The following is a 24,728-nucleotide window of genomic DNA, read 5'->3' as shown; positions in this document are numbered from 1 at the left end:
TTCCCTCCAACCACACCTCTGGATGGTGCCCACCCACACTTATTCAGGAATTATCTCCTGACCTACTTTGTCAAAAAGGTGCTTAGAGATGGCAAACTATTGCCTAGGAGAGTCTGAGGTAGCTGTTGGGTTTCCACGAAAAAAGTCATGGAACACAACTGAACCCAACCCAACAGCAGAGTACCAACCCCATGTAACCTGCAATCATTAGTAGAAACCACCCCAGTCAGCACAGACCCAGAGTAAGGGAGGAAAAGGGATGCTTGTTTCTGTTAGGCTCATGCAAGCAGCAAAGGCAGAGGATGATTTGTTATGAAACACTACTGTGGAAATGCCAATGCAGAAGAAGAAACTTAGCACAAAACAGGTTCAGTGCTATGAGAGCCAGTAAGTCTATGAGAGTACCCCCAAATGTAGCACTGCCCCCTCCCTTAAAGAAGGAGAAGTGGGGGGGGTAAGTAATCCAAGTAACAGTTTGTCTGCTGCTACAAACTTTCTGTCAACAATGACCTATGCTGGCTAGACTGTCAGGAAGGCCTCTTCCTTCTGACAACAGCCAATGTACCTGAGAACTTCCTGTACACGCAGTGAAGTGCTATAAAGTGCTAACCATAGGTAAATACCTTATCTAGGTGGCCTCATCTAGGAAAAAAGACAAAATTTACACAGGAAATGTCCAAGGAATCTATGCTTCAGTGGTCCAGCAATACTTTTAACATCATTCATTACTATTAAAGGGAAATTCATATCTTAAAAGGACCTTTTTATAAAGACTTTTAAAATGTCTGCTATGCTGATTAAATGCAAATACAGAAGCAATGGAAATACTAGTTTACATAGCAGAAAGCTTATCAGACAAGTCTTCAGCCCTCCAGTGATCAGAATCTGAAACTGAGATGTGATCAAGAATAGGATAAGCCAGGCACCAGTGGCTCACACCTGTAATCCTAGCTACTCAGGAGGCTGAGATCTGAGGATCACTGTTCAAAGCCAGCCCAGGCAGGAAACTCCGTGAGACTCTTATCTCCAATAAACCACTAGGAAACCAGAAGTGGTCCTGTGGCTCAAGCAGTAGAGTGCTCGCCTTGAGCTAAAGAGCACAGGAACAGCACCCAAGCCCAGAGTTCAAGCCCCACGACCAACAGCAACAACAAAAAAAGAATGGGATAGAATGAAAAGGACAAAGAAGGAAGCGTAGAGTCCCTTCAGTCCCCTTAGCTAAGACATGTTCAACTCCCCCTCTCACTAGTCATCGAGTTTACTGGTCTCAGCAGATCCTCATACTTGTGTGCCTCAGTCTCTCCCACCATCCCATAAACAGTGTCAGATCTCCACAAACCCAAGAAAACAACATTGAAAGAATTTAACAGTCAGTAGGCTTTAGATATGTCAATAGGCTTGATTAATCCCTTCCTACAAACAAGAAAACTTGAAGATCATAGCAAATAAGAAAATGATTTTTTAAATCATGGCAAAACCCTTATAAAAATGGACAAAGAGGGGCTGGGAAGGTAGCTCAGTGGTAGAGCACTTGCCTTGCATGCATGAGGCCTTGGGTTCGATTCCTCAGCACCACATAAGCAAAAAGAAAAAAGCCAGAAGTGGCGCTGTGGCTCAAGTGGTAGACCGCTAGCCTTGAGCTGAAGAGCTGAGGGACAGTGCTCAGGCCCAGAGTTCAGGCCCCATAACTGGGCCAAAAAAAAAAAAAAAAAAAAATGGACAAAGATTCCTTCAGACTAGAAAAAGTGGTCAAGGCTTCTACCCTAGATACAAGATTAATATGACAGAATAACAAACGATGAAGAGCCACTCTGCAACTATATTCCTAATATTTTCAAGATAATGATAGCAAAAGTATGCTGACCCCCTAAATAACTGACAAAATTCATGTTACTAACTTATCTACTATTTATGCACCATCTACTATGTCTCCATGCTATGTTAGGAAAAAACAGAAGCATCCCACTCAACAGCAAAACATTTAAACATGTCATTATTACTTTGAAAATGAATTTATATTAATTTAACAAGCGATCAAAATCAGTGCTAGGCAAGCAGTCAACAACTAAGCTACATCTATGACCCTTAAAAAATTATTGCAATTATCATCATCATATTTATCATACACACATGTATTTTATGCATGCTAAAAACTGATACATAACTATTATAGAAGTAAATATTAAAACTTCACTGTTTAAAAATTAAAATATGACTGGGTTGGGTGCTGGTGACTCAGGCCTATAATCCTATATACTCAAGAGGCTGAGATCTGAGGATCAGTGTACAAAGCCAGCCCAGGTAGGAAAGTCCTTGAGACTCTTATCTCCAATTAATCATCAGAAAAACCAGAAGTAGAGCTGTGACTCAAAGTGGTAGAGCACTAGCCTTGAGAAAAAGAGCTCAGGGACAGGGCCCAGGTCCAGGCCCCGAGTTCAAGCCACATGTTCATACCACCATCACCAACAACAAATGGCTGGGCACCAGCGGTTCATGCATGTATCCTAGCCAAATATTCCAGTTCAAAGGCAGCCAGGGTATGGAAGTCCATAAGACTCTTATCTCCAATAAATTACCAAAAAAGCTAGAAGTGAAGCTGTGGCTCAAGTGGCAAAATACTAGCCTTAAGCAAAAGCAGCTCAGGGAAAGTACCCAAGCACTGAGTTCAAACCCCAGGACTAGCATACACACACACAAAAATTAAAATATGTCCTCTTCCCCACAATTCCCTCTGACTCAATTAAAAATTGGTAGGGATCAGAAACTCTGACTGCAGACAAGGATTACAAAGAATTCCAAAAAGAAATCCAATATAAGTCACTCCTGTGTTGGGGAGCCCACTCCTCCTGCAGATTCATCAGACAGATTCCCCAAAATCTGATCCTCATCTCGGGCTTCTAGTCCAAGCTCTGTCCCCAAATCCAAATACCAACAGCAAATTTCTTCCAGGGTCCTACTTCAAAGTCAGATCAGAAAAGAAACTCTATCCCTAGCCCCATAGTTCCCCCACATCCTCAGTGTTCCCTAACCTTCTCATCTCTTATATATCTTTTCCAGTCTAAGATTATTTATGAAACTTCTGCAAAGCTTTACAAATCAAAAAGTCAGCCAAGCGCTGGTAGCTCCCGCCTATAATCCTACCTACTCAGGAGGCTGAGATCTGAGGATCACGGTTCAAAGCCAAACCTGGCAGGAAAGTCCATGAGACTCTCTTCCAATTAACCACCAGAAAATTAAAAGTGGAGCTATGGCTCAAAGTGGTAAAAGCTCTCAGCACCTGAGTGCAAGCCCTACAACTGACAAAAAAAAAAAAAAAAAAAAAAGAACTAAAAGATCAAAATCCATTTAACAAGTATACTTTTTACATACTTTAAATGTCAAAAATATTTCTAGGGCTGGGAAGGTGGCTCAGTGGTAGAGCACTTGCCTTGCATGCATGAGGCCCTGGGTTCGATTCCTCAGCACCACATAAGCAAAAAAAAAAGCCAGAAGTGGCACTGTGGTTCAAATGGTGGAGCACTAGCCTTGAGCTGAAGAGCTGAGGGACAGCGCCCAGGCCCAGAGTTCAAGCCCCACAACCGGACCCCAAAAAAAAAATTTCTAAAGAAGTACCATACTTTTGATCTTCATTTACTTTTAGGCATTATACATATTTAATAAAGAACTACTTCTGAAATCATTCAGAAGCTAACTAATAATGTAATCAAGGCAATTTTGACCCCTTCCTGAGTCCACTCCATACTCAGAGTAACAGAGGTCCTTCTTTGTTCCTTGTTAAAAAAAAAAAAGAAAAGAAAAGAAAAAGTCCTATCCTCTCTTCTTCACTTGGCTACCATAAGCTTCCTAAAAAAACAGATTCAATAACAGAACTATATTAGAAGGAATCTCAGGCCACTTCTGAGGTACACATCAGGAGACATTGCATCAGGCTTATATTCAGGTTTCTATGATAATAAATCCCTTGTTTCCCAAGATCCTCACCTCTTACTATCATTCACACATAACTCTGGGCATCCCTAATTCAATCCTCCCACTTACTTTATCCAAGAAAGCTCATGAAATCTCCTCTTCTCTACTATATACCTAACCATCTCCCCCTTCTCCTGGGCTCCTCCTAAAAACCAGCAGTTCCTTGAGAACAGTTTCCCTTACAGTTATCAGAGAAGGCTTTTGTCCTCTTTCTACATATCACTTGACCTAGATGATATGTGTGGCCTCCCTGCTCCCACTACAATTTCCAGACCATTCTGGTCCTTACCATCTCACACATAAAAAGTTCTCTTTGTTCCTCATAGTATCTGTCTATATACCAACAACCTCCATCAATTAGAGTGGTATAGTGTGACCTTCACACACCCCAGGCGTTTTCCAAAGATTCCAGATTCTCTACTAACCAGTTCTGCCTTCATTCTTGATGATTTCAACATTTACCAGGATGATGCCTAACTTCCTCATCTCTAATGAGGCTGTTTGGCACCCTACTTCCACCATCCACACCCACAGCAAGGTATAAGACCTAGTCATTACTTCTCACCTCCAAAGTCTCAATTTCAAACAATTCGTTCTCCTGTTACTTGCCATTTCTTCTTTCTCCTGCTCATAACCTGTTTATACCCAAATCCTAACAACAGTTTAACCCTACTGGCTTCTTGACTCTAAACACCCAACCACCTTACCACTGTATATAAGGTCCCTAAAGTCCTGTCTTTCTTTCCAATTTGTTTTCCTCTGATCTCTATTCAATTATCCCTTTCATTGCCCCTCAACCTTCCTGTTCCTTTTCCTGTTCAACATATTTACTCGATAAAATCCTAGTCTTGCCAAGAGCTGGAGGCTTATGTCTATAATCCTAGATAGGTAGAACTGAGTAATACAATTTGAAGCCAGTTGGGGCAGGAAAGACCATGAGACTCTTATCTCTAATTAACCACCAAAAAGCCAGAAGTGGAGTTGTGGTTCAAGTGGCAGAACACTAGCCTTGAGCAAAAAAGTTCAGGCCAGTGCCTAGGCCCTCAGTTCAAACCCTAGGATTGGCAAAAAAAAAAAAAAAAATTAATAATTTTAGTCTTAGTTTCAACCTTGATTCAAGTGAAATTATTTTTGGGGAGCCTAGCACATTGGCCTGTGTGAAATACAAATGATTTTTTCATTTGTGTCATATAATAATAGATACTTTAAACTCGCCCACCCAATGAAAGTATCCAGGGATATCCAGCTTTGGTTGCTCCTGCCCTGAAGAGGTGCATACTCTCAATCCAATGGCCAATGTTCAGCCCTGCTAGTGCCAAGAGCACTAGCCTAACCTGTGCCTAACCTCCACTAGCCTGACCCACAAGAAAGACTGGAGGCTAGAAACCTGGCATTATACTTTGGAGGCATATTAGAGCATAAATTACATATTCTTATCTGCTGTACATAAACTTGTCTTTTTACCTTCATTGATAGACTTGTTTCTTAAGCACATTATAACAATGCTGTACATACTAGTTATACTGTTAAAATTTGGAAAAGATTTGTCTATAAAGGAAAAAGAAAGAGGATGGATAATTTGTGATGCATTGCAATGGGGTGGGGAGAAATAGACTGTCAGTAGGTGGGTTCTTGTGGGAGGGGATTGAGCTGGTGAGGAAGATAAAGGAAGTTGAATACTGTCCAAAGAGATTATTTGCAACTATGAAAAATAGAACAAGGAAACCTGCTGGGACTTCTTTTTTGGAGGGAGGACAGGGAGTGTGTTAGAGGGGGTGAAGTTGATGGAATACAGCATAAATGTGTGGAGATGAAACAATAAAATCACCCCATAATATAAGCTAAAAAAACATAAAATATACATTCAAAACTTTATTATTGAGTTCATTTCCTTAGAAATTCTACATAGCATTGCAAAAAAGTGAGAACAGCCTAGAGCAGACACTGTTGGATCCACTCCAGCTCACCACCCCCTACAAATAGACCATTACTCTTCCTAACAGAGCCTTGTTTGTTCAGGGACTTTCCTCCACAGAGTGATGCCCCTCGAGGGAGGGCAGGGGGGGGGGGTTGGTTCTAGCCAGTTCTGAATACTAGGGGTGAGACCTGATGCAGCTGAGTCAATTATGATGGCAGTATACATCTTGCCAGTAACTTATAAGGGTTCAAACCTGTGACCCAATGCTGGTGAGTCCAAATAGAAGGAAGTCTGATGGAGGTATCTGTGAAATGATTCATGGTCCTTAAAGGGGCTTAAGAAGATCTGCCTGTGAATATTATTCTGAGTGGCTGTGGGCATTTCGTCACATTAAAGATAATCCTGCAACACTAACAATGTAAAAGCAGAGGCAGAAAGAGCCTGCACTGTCAATATCACTGAATTGTTAAATTAATCCAAGAGTTGTCTTGGTTTTAGACCTTTGTTTGGGGGGTTTTATTTTGTTGTTTTTTTGTTTTGTTTTGTTTTTTGTCGGTCGTGGGGCTTGAACTCTGAGCTTAGGCGCTATCCCTTAGCTCTTCAGCTCAAGGCGAGCGCTCTTTCTAGTGGTTTGCTGAAGATAAGAGTCTCATGGACGTTCCTGCCCAAGCTGGCTTTGAACCCTGATCCTCAGATCTCAGCCTCCTGAGTAGCTAGGATTACAGGCATGAGCCACTGGCGCCCAGCTTGATTTTGTTTTTTATTCCAGGGAGTTTTTTTGCCCTTGTTTTGAGATGGCCTTACTATATAGCTCAAGATGGCCTTGCCTCCAATTCAACATTCTCCTGCTGAGTACTAGAATTGGCCTGGGACCTCTTTTTTAGGAGAAAAAAATCCTTACTGTTTGTTTATATTTTAGTTTTCTGTTACTTGCAACCAAAAGAGTCTTATAGATAGCTGACATATATTTGACAGCAGCAATAGTGTGCTGTCAAATTTAAAGGCTGTCAAATTTAAAGTGTATGTCAACTGAAATGGTTGTAAAAATTATATTCATTCCACTTTATTTCCTAAGGTGTACAATTTTCATTTCTTTAAACTTATAAAGTAAACCAGATGTCAAAGCAAAACTGCTAGAAATAAGATGTTAATATTTGTTATCCAAGACTGACAGAAGTCTGTGTGTAAAAAACAATTGTGTATTAAAATATATTATATAGCTAGAGCTATTCAAAGTATGGATATTTGTATTTAAAATATTCATGTCAAAAATTCTTAAGTGGAAAGTTCAATAGATATCAAATTTGTTCAATAGATATCAAGTATCAATATGATATCAAGTACCAATACAAATCATATACCATATATACCAATACATACCATATACACTAATGAAATAAGTTCAAATCAAATGTATTTGTATATTTATATATTAAATATATTCATTTCATAGAAATCAAGTTATATCAGACTTTTTAAAGTCAAATGAACTATTGCTTTGCCTTTTCTTGATCTTGGGACTAGCCTATACTACAGTCTGAACTACACACTAGGGAAAAGTCAAAGAATACCACTTAAATTCAGGGCCTAGGTGATGTTAGCTGTTTTTGCTCAAAGCTGGTACTCTACCACTTGAGCCACAGCTCCACTTCTGGTTTTTGATGGTTAATTGGAGATAAAAGTCTCACAGATGGGGCTGGGAAGGTGGCTAAGTGATAGAGCACTGCCTTGCATGCATGAGGCAGGCCCTGGTTTCGATTCCTCAGCACCACATAAGCAAAAAGAAAAAAGCCAGAAGTGGCGCTGTGGCTCAAGTGTACAGGGCTAGCCTTGAGCTGAAGAGCTGAGGGACAGTGCCCCACGACCAGACCCCCCCAAAAAAAAAGTCTCACAGACATTCCTGCCAGGAATGGCTTTGAACCATGATCCTTAGATCTTAGCCTCCCAAATAGATAGGATTATAGGCATGAGACACTGGTGCCTGACTCTTTTCCATTCTTAACAACTAAGGAAACAAAAAAGGAGTAGAGAAGATGGGAGAGCCATCAAATAATGTTCTGTGTCAAATAATTATTATTAATGATAATAATAAAAGCTTACAAAGTACCTTTGCAATACTGACTCAATTAACCCTCCAGCAACAACAGGCAGCAGGTAGGATTTTTAATGCCTGTAGGAAGAATGGGCAGAAAGAAAGGGCGGCTCACCAGCAGGTCTGGTACCCACACAGTCAGGATCCCATATTGCTCAACTGATGATAGAGAAGGTATTGAGAAACATACCTGGAAATATGTTTTGTTTTAAAACAAGGAAAGAATGTAGGAGATGGTGTAAGTCACAAAATTAAATAGTTATTAAACTTAAAAGAAGGTCCAGAAGTTGGTTGACTTTAAAAGGCCATTAAAGCCAGATTCCAAGAGAACAACCTTTCTTTAGAACAAATTAAAAAGAGGGCTTCCCTATGAAGTTACCTCAGCAAAGACTCAGTGCAGTGGCCTTCCATGAGGAGCTAATTTTTGCTTCCAGAAAATCATCATTCTTCCCTTACCAGTCAGCAGCCCAGACACTGTCACTCTACTACAAACAACTGACAATCTTTATCCTGTTTGCTAGGAGGAATTCCCAGGCACACAATAAACTGACAGTATGTAAGAGACTGAAACTCACAATCTGAAGAATGGTGGTAAAGAATTTATTATGAATCTAATGGATTATGACAATAGCAAATTTAAGGATTTATGTAAGTCTTCTCTTACCAATGAATAAAAATATCCAAGAAACGTTATGTCAAAAATAATAGTGTCAGATCATGTATAATGTAGTTAGGTCTGTATGAGTGTGTAACTGTACATGGATGTATATGTATAAGAGCATGTTTGTATGTATGTATGTGCATATAATAGAGAACAGAAACAGCACAGCAAACACAGACCAGGTTTATTAAAAAAAACTAATAGTTATTACAGGATTGCCAAATTTAAGAAGGTTTTCCAACTTTTTGAAAAAAATGTATTTGCTTTTGCATTTGAAAATTTCATATTAAATATGTAATGATCAGAACAAGGAAAAAATATTAGCAATGCTCGATAGGAAATGTACTCATTACCTTACTCATGTAACTGCAACACCTCTGTACACTAGTTTCACAATAAAAAAGCATATTTAAAAATATATTTCTTGAGGAGGACTGGTTCTAGAGAGTTTTGGAAAGAGATGTTCTACAAAGCCAGACTATACACAACAAAAGAAAAAAAACTCAGCAGTAACAACTAATGACACCAGGCCAAACTTTTCACTAGGTCATACTGTTCAACTCTGAAGAAAAGTCAAAACCCAAATAATAAAGTAGTATTTTTATCAATTCTAAAATGCTCTAAAAATAATAAATAGATTTCCTGTTCAATATCTTAATTATATTTCTGTAATAGCACATATATTGTAAATAATGCCTGTAGTGAGCTAATTATTTAGATTATGTTGAAATTTTTTTGTCTTTAGGAAAAGCTATGCTTATCTAGACATTTTCTGAAAAGTATAAAAAAATAGAATATTGAGCAAGAAGAAATTGCCTCTGTCCAGCTACTGAAGGTATGAGCAAATGCATGCCATTTTTGAAGGCAAAAGGGAGATTCACGTGCAGGACCTAGCCTTAGACCACAAGTCAACTTCTGATTGTCAACAACCAGAACAGTCTTTTTATTAACACACTACAATGCTAAAGATATGATCTATACTCAGAAATTATAGTTCTAGAGCACTATCATAAGATCCTCCTCTTATGTCTAACCTCCAGTTTGAATCACCATATTACCAAAGACAGGATCTTTGGACAGAGACAGGAATGAGACTAAACCAAGTACATGGGAATACAGGAAAGGCTTGAGCAGAAAGGAGTCACTATTGACCAAAGAGGAGACTAGTCTTCTCTCCAAATAAAAGGAGAGGCAAGTTTTATTGATGTGCTGAGTTGGTCTAATGGACAGTCACTATCTCTTCTTCAGAAAGGCTTTCCCTAACCATAGCATCTAGACAAAGGCACACAGACATACTCTTCTCAAGCTTCATTTTTCTTTTATCAATACCTGAAATAATATTTGTTATTACATGTTGCCCATCCGCCTTAATAGAAGGAGAGTTCTGTTAAGTCTAAAGGACTTCAGGTGTTGGGCTGCTATAGTAGCTGAAACAGCAAGAGGGAAGAAAGAAAGAAAACATATATTGTGATTTTTTACACGGAACAAACTCAGGGCCCAGAAATGTACTCTGTCCTCTTGTGGTAGTTCCTAACTATCTCAATCACAGCCACCTATCCAAATAAGGCTTGTATACCAACAATAGTTAGCATAAATCATGTATTTTCAACACAAAGATCTAGGTTCCCTCAAGGTCTCTAAGAAATACACAAAACACAGCAAAACAGGGTTTTAATTAAGTGGAGATCTAGAATAGAGCTAATCTGCAATGTTTACTGCCTTTTGTAATTGTTTATCTAGGTAAATTATTAATGTACTGTCCCCTCAACATTTCCCTATGTTCATTCTTTTTCACTCAGCATCAGGCAGATCTCTAATTTCCTGTCAACATCTGAGGTACTTTTTATTGTGTCTGCCCTTGCCTGTCACTACAGTTTGGGATAACAGCAAACCCATCTCTGTATTGTTTGTTATACGCTCTGTCCACTGTGTGGGTGGCAGCATATGCACTCTAAATTCCTTGTCCTATTGGCTGCCACTTAGGGTTCCTACCCTGTTTTCTCATCATTGCTCCCTCATCACTGCTCCACCAGTAAGGAGGAACACCGGCTGTGTTGCCCCATCTTTCTTCACGCAGGTGTATGCCATGGTTTCAATGACCACTCACTTTTCCAATATCATTGTTCTTTCTCTTTCCTCTTTTCTGCCACAAGTCATTGCTCCGTGTTGAGCCAAAGGATTTTAATAAAACCAAAGAAACTTTGTAAAGAAAGCTCATAATCATAAAACCAGTCTTTGGTAAGTTAACCAAACAAGTCTATTCTTCATGCAGGAACCATAGTGATTCTTACAGATCTAAAGGTCAGATCAGATCCTTCTGCTCTTCATACTCTTTGAGGCCCCTCCCCATCTTTTCTTACTTAGAGTAAGATGTACCCCCACCTAGATTTACCTATACTTCCTCTCCAAACCATGCTCCTTTTCCCTGCTCCTTCTCTTTTCTAACTCTATGGGCTTTGGTGAGATTCAGAGCTTATTTATATAACTACAAGCCTTTGCACTTACTGTTCCCTCTGCTTGGAATACTATTTCCTAAAATAATCACAAAGCTGCTCCCTCATTTAACTTAGGTTTTAGTCTAAACTCCTCTTCTTCAGAAAGGCCTCCCCTAACACCAGCATCTTGACAAAGGCATATACACACTCTTGTCAAGTTTCATTCAATACATGGAAATAATATTTGTTATTTTATTGTCATCCATCTACCTTAATAGAAGGGGAGTTCCACTAGACCTGGAGCTTCATTTGCAAATAGCAGGTCCTCATAACTATTTGTAGAATGAGTTTTAACAAATGAAGATAGTCTAACATAGGTAAACTTAAAAAGTGGCCAATTCTATTTTTTCAAAGGGCAATACTTCATCTCCCTCAAATTAATAAATAATCCTAAAATATCATCCACAGCCTTAAGTGAAATGTCATTTATGGATTACTTAATGATCTAGGATAATTAGCACACACACACAAAATCAATGAATTTCATTTTGTGGTATAAACAGACACATAGAGAATTATGTAGGAATAAGCTAGAATGCCTTCCAGAATTACTTTCTTAGAAACATAGGAACCAAAGTGAGACATTATCTCTACCAATAAGACAAATGATCCAAACTAACTCATCTCCTTACCTGACTCCATCTCTCCAACCTCATGGTTAGCATATACCAGGCTATGATCCAGGTAAAGCCAATCAGAGAGATTCTCAGGCACTGACTTGGGCCTGAGGGGAGGGACCATAATATTCCTATTACTTACTAACTGCAGAGTTGTGTCAGACAGGCAAAGTCTATACTTGGGTGAGTTGGCCTAAGAATAAAACGAAGTCATAAAACCCATAAGTAGAAAGGAGTATTTTTTTTTTTACCAAGCACAGAGGTAAGAAAACAGGAGATGAATGTGACTGAATTCCCTTAGACAATGCTTATAATTCTGTGGATGGCTATTGCTAATGTCAAATGTACCCTGAAATTGTTTAGTTAGCTGTGTTACTCAATCCCTTCTTTTGCTTAAATTAGTTTAAACTGGGTTTTTGTTACTTGCAACCATGAGTCCTGACTTGTACAAATACTCAAAATATACTGGTAGTATATTTTATTTATTTATTATAAATATTATTATAAATATTAAAAATAATATTTATTTATTATAATATTAAAAATAATAAAAATAAAAAGCCCAGTCCGGTTATGAGGTAAGTACTCAATTATTAGAATTTTCTGTTGAGTGATGAAAATGCTCTGGAGGTAAAGGTGGTGTAGTCCTACAGCAAGCAGTCAGTGCTCTAAGACCTACTGAAGTGTTCACTTTGTAATAAGTGTTCATTTTATAATTTTATGTTATATGAATTTTGGTTTGATAAAAATCCAAACAATATTTCAATGCATTTCTCAATAGAATATATTTGAATTTCATCAATTATAATTTCCTAGAAGAGGAAGAAATGATAAATACATCTTAAAGATCACTGATAAACATCAACAAATTATTTTCCAGAAAGATTATAAAAAATTACAGTCCTTATCAAATGTATATCAGAAAACTTTTATAGTACACAGAAAGAAAAAAATCAAGAAAAAAAAGCAATAGCAGCTTTGCTAATATCATGGGACAAATATTATACATATTAAATTTCTATATCTTAAATTGTTAGTGGAAATAATATTTAAAACATGAGTCTTGCCATTTCTTCATTTATGGCTTTGTATATACATATATTTTGAACATTACATAATATTTCTTGTTAATATGTAGGATTCTTTTTTAATGTTCTGAGGATGTAACTACTTCTCTTACAAGTTTCAAGAATTTTCCAGTTCATTATTTACTTTCTATTTCAGTTAAAAGTGACATGTCTTGTCAGGTGCAGGTGGTTCATGCCTATAATACTAGCTACTCAGAAGGCTAAGAGGATCACAGTTCAAAGTTACCCCAGGCAGAAAGAAAAGTCCATGAGATTCTCCAATAAACCAGCAAAAAACTGGAAGTGAAGCTGTAATCCAAGTGGTAGAGCACCAGCCTTGAGCAAAAAAGCTAAGGAACAGAGTCGACATCCTAAGTTCAAGCCTCAGTAGTAGTACACATGTGTGTGCATACACAGGCACATACACACACAAAGCCCAAGGACACTAACTTCAAATTAGAGTTACAAAATGCTATGGGAAGTCTGAGGAAAGATGACTTCAGGATAAGAGCATGTAGAAGATGTCTACGTTCTATGTCTGTTCTATGTCCTAGAAGAATTTTACAGAGCTGGGTAGATAATACCTTGTAGGAAAACAGAAGGTGTCTTAAGTTTAGGCTCTCTGAGAAATAGATACTGAAAACTAAACATATAAGAGATTTTCCAGGGAGAAACATCTGAGAAAGTTAAAGGGGAAATGAGCTGTAGAATGCAACGAGAGGCTGCGGATTACAAATACAGCTCTGACTTCTGTGAAAGAAAAAAAAAAAAAAAGGTTGAGTAGGAAGAGTCTCAAGACTTCAGCACAGTTCTGAGATAATTTTGGCAAAGCTGAAGTCCTCAACCCAGGTGCCCATCAGAGGAATCTGGATTTCACCGAAATATGCAGCATTAATTTTCCCACTGTGCTCAATAATAGGCTGGGAATAGTCCAAGGGAAGCTCAACTTTGGCTCAAAACTGGTAGATTCAGAATGCATAAGCCAAGCTGTCAATCACGCTGCACACAGTATAAGTGGGATCAGTGCATTCTCACAGCTACAGTCGACACAAGCAATGCCTTGAAAGCATGGTTAACAACCAACAACTATCTGCTAGCACTTAAAGTCAAACATAAGGCAGTATAGTATCCATGGAATCCTAAACTGCATCAAAAAGGGATTTTGAAAAATTAAACCACTATAATAGTGAAATCAAAGCATGTATATACTGTTAGAGATTACAAGTACTTTCAAAGTAGTGTTCAATATCTCCCATATCTGGTTCCAGCTTCTAAAACAATATAAAAGACACAAAGGTTTTATAAAACATTTCTTCTAAAACTCAAAGCTAAAACTCTGAACTGAGAATTCCAAATTATCTCAGACACAAGCTCTACTAAGAATCTAAGATAAGTCTTTTAAAACATATAATTTCTTGAAGTTCCTCTTTTAATTCCATCAAATTCTCAGTTGTTTGGTTTTGCTATTAGATTTGCATCCTCTTGCCTAAAAAATAAAAAACTAATTGAACTGACAAAACCAGGAGGCTGGAACTTGCACTGTAGACCACCTAAAATACATTCACAAACAGATATTTAATAAATGCTTTTAAGATTAATAAGAACTCATTTCTTAAGGTAGCACTTTTAACTAACTTGAGAATATAATATTTTACCCCACAAGTATAGTGTCACATGAACATAAGCTATTAATACTATAGTTATGTCTTGGTGGAGTTAAATCATATGTAAGGCAAAGTTCAGAAAATCAAAATGACCCTTAAACACCAGATTCACAGCCAGCAAGCAGGAATATCTCAGAGGGCATAAAGGAGTCCCACCTCATACCCACCAAGGGGGACATGGACAATGAGTGGTAGGGCAGGAGATGTGACATCTGCTGTATTTAAACTATCCTCATTCTATAAAGAATTTTCCCCCTCTAACTAAATGTATTTATGAAATCACTCCCAAAAAGAACAGGAAAAAAGCCCTTACAGATAACAGTATTTTCTTAAGGGGGACATATGGCACAAAAGAAAGAGCAAGACATACCAAGATCCTATCACCATGAGAGTGAAAATTCTGGCTCGATACATGAGTTCACCTCTTACCTTTACACCTTCACAAAGAGAACAAAATCATGACATGGGAGCTCTCTTCACATGTCTGTCATCCATCACCCCTATTCTTGCTTTCTTCAAGTGATTCGGAGGAAGAGGTGTCCCTCTCATCAAGCTTACCACCCTGCCCTCCACTTTAAACCTACTGCAGATCATACCTTTCCTCCATTATTACACCCCATTATGTGTTTTCAATGTTGTTCTTTTTCATTTGTTCCTATTTTACAATTCAAATCTCTAGTTCTTAAAAATATAAAAATTCTATCTACACACACACACACACACACACACACACACACACACACACACACACACACACACACACACACACACACACACAAACACACACACACGAACTAGAATCTCTCTTTTCCTAGCACATTAATTTGATACTCTCTCAGTTGCAAGACTTAATCTAGCTAAGGAAAAAGCAAGTTACCAGTTCCTGTAACATCCAGTAACCGGCACAGGGAGAGCTAAACCCCTCCATTCACTCAGGGTCTGTGCTTCTCCCTCACGTCCCATCTCTCTACTCTCTATTTCTCTTCTGCATCCTTTGAATGTGGGATTCAATTTGATGTAGGTGTCTCCCAATAATCACCAGCATATACCTTCAAGAGCTTACAATCCACTAAGATGGAAACTCCCTCTCTACCAGCTTCTAAGACTGGGACTCCCAGAACCTACATCAAAGGAGGACAACTGCTCTGACTCTTTCTCTATATAAAATTGTTCACCAGATTTCCATTGTCTACTTGTATCACAGGGTAAAAGCCACTGTACACTTAAATCCAGGGTGCCTCACACAATTACCTTGGCACAAGCTCTTCTCCCTGATGTACTCTCCCCAACTTGACAACTTGGCCAAGTCCCTTTTCCATTGTTCAAATCCAACCTCAGACCTGAACTTCTGAAATCTTCTGGAGGGGTGGCTACTGCTCCTCCTTTGTACCTATGACCACCTCTACAGTTAAACCCATTCCACCATGCAGCTTAAGCCCTCTGGCAAGTCCCATTGTTTAGATACCTATTTCTCTTTCTAAGTCCTAAATATTGGGCTTATGCTTTATTAAGTTGAATACATACACCCACACTTACACACAATGTACAAAAAATGGTGACTGAATTATTTTTAATCCAAGGACAAAATAGTTGGTTACTACATTTTCATAATAATTATCCTTTATGTACTTGGACTTTAGCTCAAAGCCTAGGAGTTGCCCTTCAGCTTTTTCTCATGGTTGACACTCTACTACTTGAGCCACAGCTCTACTTCCAGCTTTCTGCTGGTTAATTAGATGTAAGTGCTTTGTTTGCCTGGGCTGGCCTTGAACCACAACTCTCAGATCTCATCTTCCTGGTTGTATGTGTAAACCATTAGCATCCAGCCATATTAATTATTCTTAATTTTCAGAACAGCAATTCTATTATTCTTTTTAGAATAATTTCAAAGTTTAAGTGGAATCAGTTGCTACTAAAGTCAACTTAAAGAAAATGTCAACTTCTGTTATGTCGGGTGCCAGTGGCTCATGCCTATAATCCTAGCTACTCAGGATACTGAGATCTGAGGATTATGGTTCAAAGCCAGCCCAGGCAGGAAAGTTCATGAGACTCTTTTCTTTTTTTCTTTCTTCCTTCCTTCCTTTCTTTCTTTTCTTTCTTTCTTTCTTTTTCTTTCTGTCGGTCGTGGGGCTTGAACTCTGGGCCTGGGTACTGTCCTTCAGCTCTTCAACTCAAGGCTATCGCTCTACCACTTGAGCCACAGCACCACTTCCAGTTTTCTGAGAGGTTTGAGATAAGGGTCTCATGGACTTTCCTGCTTGGGCTGGCTTTGAACCCGAGATCCTCAGATCTTAGCCTCCTGAGTAACTAGGATTACAGCCCTCTACCACTTGAGCCACCAGCACCTGGCAGTAAGACTCTTATCTCCAATAAACCACTAGCAAACCAGAAGTGGCACTGTGGCTCAAGTGATAGAGGGCTCTCCTTGAGCTGAAGACCTGAGGGACAGCGCCCAGGCCCAGAGTTCAAGCCCCCACAACTGACAAAGAAAAAAAGAGAAAAAAATGTCAACTTTCCTATAGTTTTGTCTGATACTCAGTTTAGAGACCAACAATTAGTAACACAAACAGTATTTATGCTTATCCACAAATAAAGTGCTTACAAACAAAATTAAACATTCTGGACCTACCAATTCTGGACCTTCCTTCTCATAACAAAAGGTAAAAACGTGTTGTTTTTTTCCAGTTATTGCAAACAAAATTTCTGAGCTCAGGCATATATCATAGATTCACCTTTTTCACATCTAGACAAACATAAGCCCCCAGAAGCAGGAACTGTGTACTTGTATGAGACATGTATCAGAAGTTCATTTTACATCTAGGAATTTACCAACTATCAGTTACTGGTGAAAAATCTAACAATGGGAGCATTTTAACAAAATGTCTTCAGTTCAAACAATGTCAACTAACTGTGATCAAACTAGAACTGCATGAAGAACCTGAAATAATATCTACCAGTTTTGTTTTGGAAGTAGAATGCCTATGAGGCATTAATGCCTATGCAAATATCTTACCACCTACCTGCTAGACCTGCCATGGGCATAGAGAGGTCAATGAAAACTAAAACACAAAAGCAGTCTTTTTATCTCCTTACAGGCTCACATCAAATACCATCTTCCCAAGTAGTCTTCCTTGGAAGATAATAGACAAACCAGAAAAAAAGCTACAAACATCACAGCAACATTTTGGGGAGACATGTAAAAACAATAGTCTTTATTTATATGTTAACACTCATTCTGATGGGTAAATATATGTTTTGTTGAGTAAATATTCCTTTGAATCAGATAACTAACAGAAGCACAGCACTGGCTTCATAAACATATGGATGCCAGCTCTGCCACTTACAGGCTAGGAGCTAGAAGACAAAGTTATTGAATCTCAGTTTCCTCTATAGGTTGAAAGCAGGAACACTACCTTCATCAGGGTAATGGGAAGAGTCAAATGAGATCATGATAATAAACAACCATATCATAGCCTTCTATCCTCTCATTACACTCCACGATCTTCTTCCCAGACACTATATTCGGATCTTACCTCTTCTCAACATGTAGAACACCAAACTTACCACCCCAATCACTAGCCATAATTCCTTCCCAATTTCTCTAGCTCTAATATACTCTCATTAACTCTCATTATCCAAAATACCTGCCATGAGATATCAAATTATATAAAGGTCTTTTTTTGCTAGGCAGGGTACAGTAAAAATGGTAGTCTCAACCCTTGGTGATGCCAGGGCCAATGGAGCAACAGACGAAAGCAATGTGGATCAAACCATAAACATGCTTTAAGCCCAGCGATGTAACTGGCACACCTATTCTAAGGAAAAAAACACAATATATAGAAAAGGTTGTTTCCGAAGATGATTATAGAGGTATGACATATCAGAGGAAGAAAAAAGAAAAACAGAAGGAAGGGGAAATAAAAGAGGGGTAATGGGAGGAAAGCAGAGGGGAGGCATTATGGCACATCTATGATTCTTCCTGATAAGCTCAGAAGGTGGAGACGGGAGGATCAAAAGCTCAAGGTCAGCAAAACTGTATTAGAAAGGGAAACAAAGGAGAAGAAAACGAAAAGGCAAATTATTTTGGCAAATGTTTGTAGTTATAAACAAGATGAACAGGTCAGATATGGTAGCTCACACCTGTAGACTCCTAGCTGCTTCAGAACTAACAATTGGAAGTATTTCAATTCAATCATCCTGAGCAAAAAGTTCACAAGAGCCCATCTAACCAATAAAAACACTGGAGGTGATGCCACACCTGTCATCCCAACTACACAGGAAGCCAGTGCCAACCCAGGCAAAAATGTGAGAGCCTATCTGAAAAATAAAGCAAAAAAGGATGGGGTGGGGAGAGGCTCACTTGGCAAAGCACCAGTCTACAAAGCACTGAGTTCTAACCTTAGTAATGCCAAAAGAGAAAGAGAGAGCAAAGTGTAAAAAAATACTACTAATGAACTAAGTTTAAAGGAGAACATTACTTGAAATTATAAGTGAACTATTTAAAGCAATAGAAGCGCCAGAGGAAATAACTTTAAATGTTATATTTTTGCTCTGTCAATAGAGCATTTGTAAGAAACTGTTTTCTCTCTGGTTCCAAATCTGAAGTCTAAATCTTTTATTTGACTAGACTGTCACAGCCTCTAATCTCAAATCTCTTCTTTACACTTACCATTCCTGGGTCTATTTCTGCAGCCCTGGCTTTCATTACCACACCTACAGAGACTCACTAGATCTATTGCTCAGATCTCTAGAACCCACTCCTTCTCTTCATTCACTGACAGCATCTTATTTCAGGCAATCCATCATCTGTACGCTCTATTACTTCCATAATCCCCTCAATGAACCCCCTGCCTTCAGTTCTTCTCCTCCCACACTGTCCAACCTGGCCTGCTGGAAAAGATGATTCTTGGGTCTTATCCACCGGCCTACTAAAAAGTTCCACACCTTCAGGATAGATGCTAAACTACCAATTGAGGCAAACAAACCTATATACAATCTGGACCCCCTTCTCCTCCCCACCACTCTCCTGTACCCCTAACATTTGCACACTTTTGACACTAGCCTTTGAACATTGTTGGTGTTTTCAGAGTAATGCTCCTCTGTGCCCAATGCTACCCCCTCATCATTCCCACACAGAATAAAAGGGAGCGTCATGCTGGTGTCCTTACTCCCACATCACTATATTTCTACCTCTTCTTCCATCTTCCTTGGATTGGTTGGAACGCTCCCTTCTATTTCCCCAAATACTGATCCCACTCTGTCCAATGTGTGGTCACTAGCCACATTTGGCTACTGAATACTTGAGATGTGGCTAGTAAGTATGGATATATACTATAAGCATAGAGAATATAAATATACATTGTAGGGCTGGGAATGTGGCTTAGTGGTAAGAGTGCTTGCCTAGCACGCTTGAAGGCCTGGGTTTGATTCCTCAATACCACATAAACAGAAAAGGCCAGAAGTGGTGCTGTGACTCAAGTGGTAAAATGCTAACCTTGAACAAAAGAGCAAAAGCTCAGGGACAGTGCCCAGGCCCTCAGTTCAAGCCCCAGGACTGGCAAAAATAAAATAAATTAAAAATAAATATGCATGTAATATAAAGAAATATACAGTCTATATATACACTGATTTCATATACATAATGAAAATTTAAAATATTAATATTGAATATTATCTATTAATACAATATATATACTTGATGCATGAGGTTAAATAAAATATATTAAAATTCCACCTGTTTCTTTTTATTAATTGTGGTTACTAAAAAAAAAAAAATTACACATGTGGCTCACATTACTTTTTATTTTGGTTTTTTGAGACAAGGGTTCACTATATAGTCCAGACCACCCTGGAAATTTACATCTTCCTGTCTCAATCTCCTGAGTGCTAGGTTTACAGGCATGCACCATCATGCTCTGCTCACATTACATTTCTATTGGAGTCTAGTCTAAACATTCTTCAGGCCCTAGCATGAATTAAAGCACCTTTAAGATGCTGTTTCTATGTCATTTTTTTTGTCTTCTGAAATCCTACAAAATCTAACACAATCAACTGTGCATTTATATTAAATATCATGCTTACTATTGTTTTACATTGACCCTTCCTATCATATTAATATAATTTTGAGGTTCATATTAGGTACCCAACTTTCAATTGGACATGGAATCTTTGATTGAGCAATATAATGATACATAGAAATGTTTTTTTATTTATTTTGCTTTGTTTACTCATCTACTTTCCCCAAACTCAGTTCTTCATTCTTCCTCTAATTCAGTTAATAAACATTATCAAATTTAGTTCATAGTTGATACCTTGTAAGGCCTGCATTGCTTCTCTTTTTTCTTCTTGAAAATAAAGTTTAAAATATCAGGCCAAGCTGGGCACTGGTGTCACTAATCCTAGCTACTCAGGAGGCTGAGGTTTGAGGATCATGCTTCTAAGCCAGCCCAGGCAGGAAAGCTTAAGAGTAACCAGTTAACCACCAGAAAACTAGAAGTGGCAATGCAGCTCAATGTGGTAGAGGGCTAGCCTGGAACAGGAGGGGAAAAAAACCCTCAAGGACAGCACCCAGGCCCTGAGTTCAAGCCCTGTGACTGACCAAAAAAAAGAAAGAAAGAAAGAAAGAAAGAAAGAAAGAAAGAAAGAAAGAAAGAAAGAAAGAAAGAAAGAAAGAAAGAAAGAAAGGAAGGAAGGAAGGAAGGAAAAGAAAAGAAAAGAAAGAAGAAACTGGCCAATCTACAATATTTATTCAGGTCAAAGCATGTCTGGAGCCATTATCATAATACTAAGACATTATTCTACACACACTCTACAACTGTTTCTCAGAAAATTGTATGGAATACAACCTACTTTTAATAAAGAAAAAATAAATCCATTGCTATTATCAAAAATTAGGAAAGGTGGGGAAAATACTTGTTGTATTCTATTAATGGTGGAAGAAAGGCAATGCAAGAGGGAGCTGTTAAATGACTCCTCCGAGCTGAAGTCACTTACACATCATACTCAACCCATACCATACCATACCATACCATACCATATTCAATTAAGAGGGTAAAGGAACTGGGGTTCCAAAGCAGAGTAAGTAACTAGCCCAAGTTCATAAAGCTGCAAATGGCAGAGACAGGCTACAAACTCAGGTAAGTTGTAATACCCTTACATATGGGAAAAAATAACCTCTTTATTATCACTTGAAGATAAAATACGTAAAAAACAAGTATTACATAAAATATATACATTAAAATACAATAGTGATTACTACTAATTTCCCTCAGTTTCCTTGATTTTGGTTTAATTCCTATGTCTCACTTCAAAAGCCCTTTGTTTTCTCAGCAAACTTTATTCTTAAATAGGCAGTGCCCAAAAGTTTACATTAAACTTTATGAATAAAAGTCCTCAGACAAATTGTACAAAAAGTCTAGTCCCTACAGATAAAGATCAAAGAAGTAAACAAAGAAATCTTGGCCATTACAACTGCATCAACAACAACAAAATACACCTAGGGAAATCCAAACAACTTCTTCACCTTACAAATCTGAGGTCATAATATGCTCAATGAAATAAGAAGTGTGCTTTATATATATGCACCTTAGAGGAACTATAATTATATGACCTTGAAAATTATCTACTTTCTCACAATGGTAGCCATGGACTGAGTATCTCTATGAAACCAGTCTGATCTAGATTTAATGGATTCTGTCTTTATAAAATGTAGCCAACTTACATTTGTAGACTTGGACAGAACAAAGGTTTAAATTCTCTAGCACAAAAAGTCCCAAAGTATCAAATGTTTTAAAAATACTGCTCAACTTTCCTTTATCAAAAATGTCCCTACAGAAGGTGTTAATCAGTCACTACCAAGAACCCAGTCACAAAGCAACCTGTGTGCAAGTGTTATTTACTACAGGAAGAGGAAAGTTCAACTCAACCACAAACACGACATTTTGTTTTCAAAAGTCTTGAAACTAATCCCTGTAACAGTAACTGATTTACATTTCATTCCAAACTGAACAAGAAAGTTTTATCTCCAGGAATCTGAGATGGGTAATTTCACTTGGGTGCTGTGTTCTTAGTGTTATTTTGTTTGTTTGTTTGTGTTTAGATTTGGAGATTTTTTTTTTTGGCTGATTGGTTTGATGTTGCCTGTTTTTTTTCCCTTAATTTGGTTTGTTCGATGTTTTTCCCCCTTAAATATCCCATGAATAAGATATTTTAAACTCTCATATATAAAATCAATATACTATATTTTCTCAAGGGATAGCCATATTAAAATTAAGTGATTTAGCAAGGTGCTGGTGGCTCATACTGTAATCCTAACTACTCAGAGGCTGAGATCTAAGGATCTCGGTTCAAAGCTAGCCCAGGCAGGAAAGTCCACAAGACTTTTATCTCCAATTAACCAAGGATCAAGGAATGGAGAAACAGCCTTCAGAAGAAAAAATCTAAGGGACAGCACCAGTAAGTATATCCCATCTGCCCTCCCCCCCCCCCAAAAAAAAGAAAAGAAACATAGGTGACTTTTTCTTGACCTCAAAATGCATATAGATAAGTCTGTCCATAGACAGATTATCAATTCAAATAAAAGTTAAGAGGGGGAAAGATAAGGTGATAAAAAAAAAGGATAAGAGAGAGGAGAGGAGATGGAAGGGGAGGAAAGGAAAGGAGGAGAGGGGAAGGAAAAAAGGAGGGCAAGTTAGGGGAAGAGGAGGGAAGATCACTAGCAACAGACAACTAGAGGCCTGTGGGTACTTCAGACCAAAGAGGAGTGGGTGAGCTTCACCACAGGTCAATTCCAGACCCACCTGTGTTCAAGCAGAACCTCCACCCAGAAGGTCATAAAAATAAAAGACAACATGGAACCATGGTTGTCATCCTGCAAACAGCTTCTCTGACCCCCAAGAAAAACCCCCTCCCTCCAAACAGGCAGAGGAGCTCCCTTCACACCAAGATTTTATATATACATATATATGTGTGTGTATACATATATATACATATGTATGTGATAAATATAATATATAATATATAGTAAATATATAATAAATATATAATAAATACATTTTTTAATTAAAGAAAGAAAAGCCAAAGCCAAATAATACTTAACTTTTCAAAGGGGGCATAGGAAGACTGCTTGACAGCTACATTTGGAGAATCAGTCTATTTAGGGGGTTTGTATTCAAAAGTCAAAATTTTAAATAGGAGAGAGTGAGAGAGATGAGAGTTCAATTTCAGCTCAAGTTGACAGCACTTAGGGCTCTCAGGTCTACCTAAGGTATCAGCCTCAAATATTAAAATGTTAAAACGTGGGGCTGTGACAGTTCACGGTGTGTGTGTGCGGGGGGGGGGGGGTGCATGCGTGGTTGTGTGTGTGTGTGCGCGTGTGTGTGGTGTGTGTGTGTGTGTGTGTGTGTGTGGTGTGTGTGTGGTGTGCGCGCGCACGCTCGAGGGTGCCTGCCACTTGGGGCTCGGTGTATTTGCCGGGGAGGACAGGGGCTACTCAGGGTCACCGCTGTGCCTAGCCTCGAGGTTACCAGGCGGATACACACCCAGAGTTAAGTTTACACTCGGGCACCGCGGCACAGTGCCGGAGGCCAGGCTGCAGCTTTCCCGGAACAATGCCCCGGGGGTCCCCACAGCCGGGACGGAGAGGAGGTCGGAGCCCACCCCATCCCCCGCCCCGGCACCCCCACCCGGTCACCGCGCCCCACCCGCTCCGGGGTCTCGGGGCCGGTCACTGACGAGCGCCCCCCCCCGCCGCGCCCCCGGCAGGTGTCCCCGATTCCGGGGCGCGCGCCTCACCCAGCAGCGCCCGCAGGTGCTTCAGGCGGGTCAGCACGTCTTTCTTAGGGTCCAGCACCTTCTGGGTGGACTTTTTCACGTCCCCGTGGCTCCTTCGGGAGAACATCCCGCCGCGAGAAGCCCGAGCCCCGCCGGCGGGGCAGGAGGCGCTGACGGCAGCACGAGAGTCACCACATAAGGTCTGGACCCGCGCGAGTCGTGCTGGCCGCTCGCCGCCCCCCTCCCGGCAGCCGCCACCGCCGCCGCCGCCGCCTCAGCAGTGACTCCAGGAAGGAGGGGCGGGCCAAGCCCGGCAAAGGGGCGGAGCCAGGAAGACGGCGTCGACGCGGAACCGACGGCCCCGCCCCGCGGGAGATAAAGGCCGGCCCCCACCTCCCTCCTCGCTCCCCACCGGGAACGGTGCGCGCGCACAGGGCCAGACCCACCTCACCTGACACCAGCCGGTCTGTTCAT

The 24,728-nt window shown here is 39.4% G+C and overlaps 1 protein-coding gene across 2 annotated transcripts in view; it reads right to left on the bottom strand.

Annotated features, from left to right (window-relative positions):
* Ralgapa2 (Ral GTPase activating protein catalytic subunit alpha 2) overlaps positions 1 to 24,506 on the bottom strand; it is a 315,000-nt gene extending 290,494 nt beyond the window's left edge. For both annotated transcript variants that reach the window (XM_070006662.1, XM_070006663.1), the window contains exon 1: positions 24,276 to 24,506. In XM_070006662.1, the coding sequence (XP_069862763.1) occupies positions 24,276 to 24,381 (106 nt within the window). In that variant the 5' untranslated portion in view covers positions 24,382 to 24,506. The remainder of the gene's footprint in view (positions 1 to 24,275) is intronic.
* Positions 24,507 to 24,728: the final 222 nt, after the last annotated feature.

This window comes from Dipodomys merriami, unplaced genomic scaffold, assembly GCF_024711535.1.
Source record: "Dipodomys merriami isolate MVZ:Mamm:240054 unplaced genomic scaffold, mDipMer1.0.p SCAF_7, whole genome shotgun sequence".
Lineage (NCBI taxonomy): Eukaryota > Metazoa > Chordata > Mammalia > Rodentia > Heteromyidae > Dipodomys > Dipodomys merriami.
This window is presented reverse-complemented; position numbering and strand designations above follow the sequence as displayed.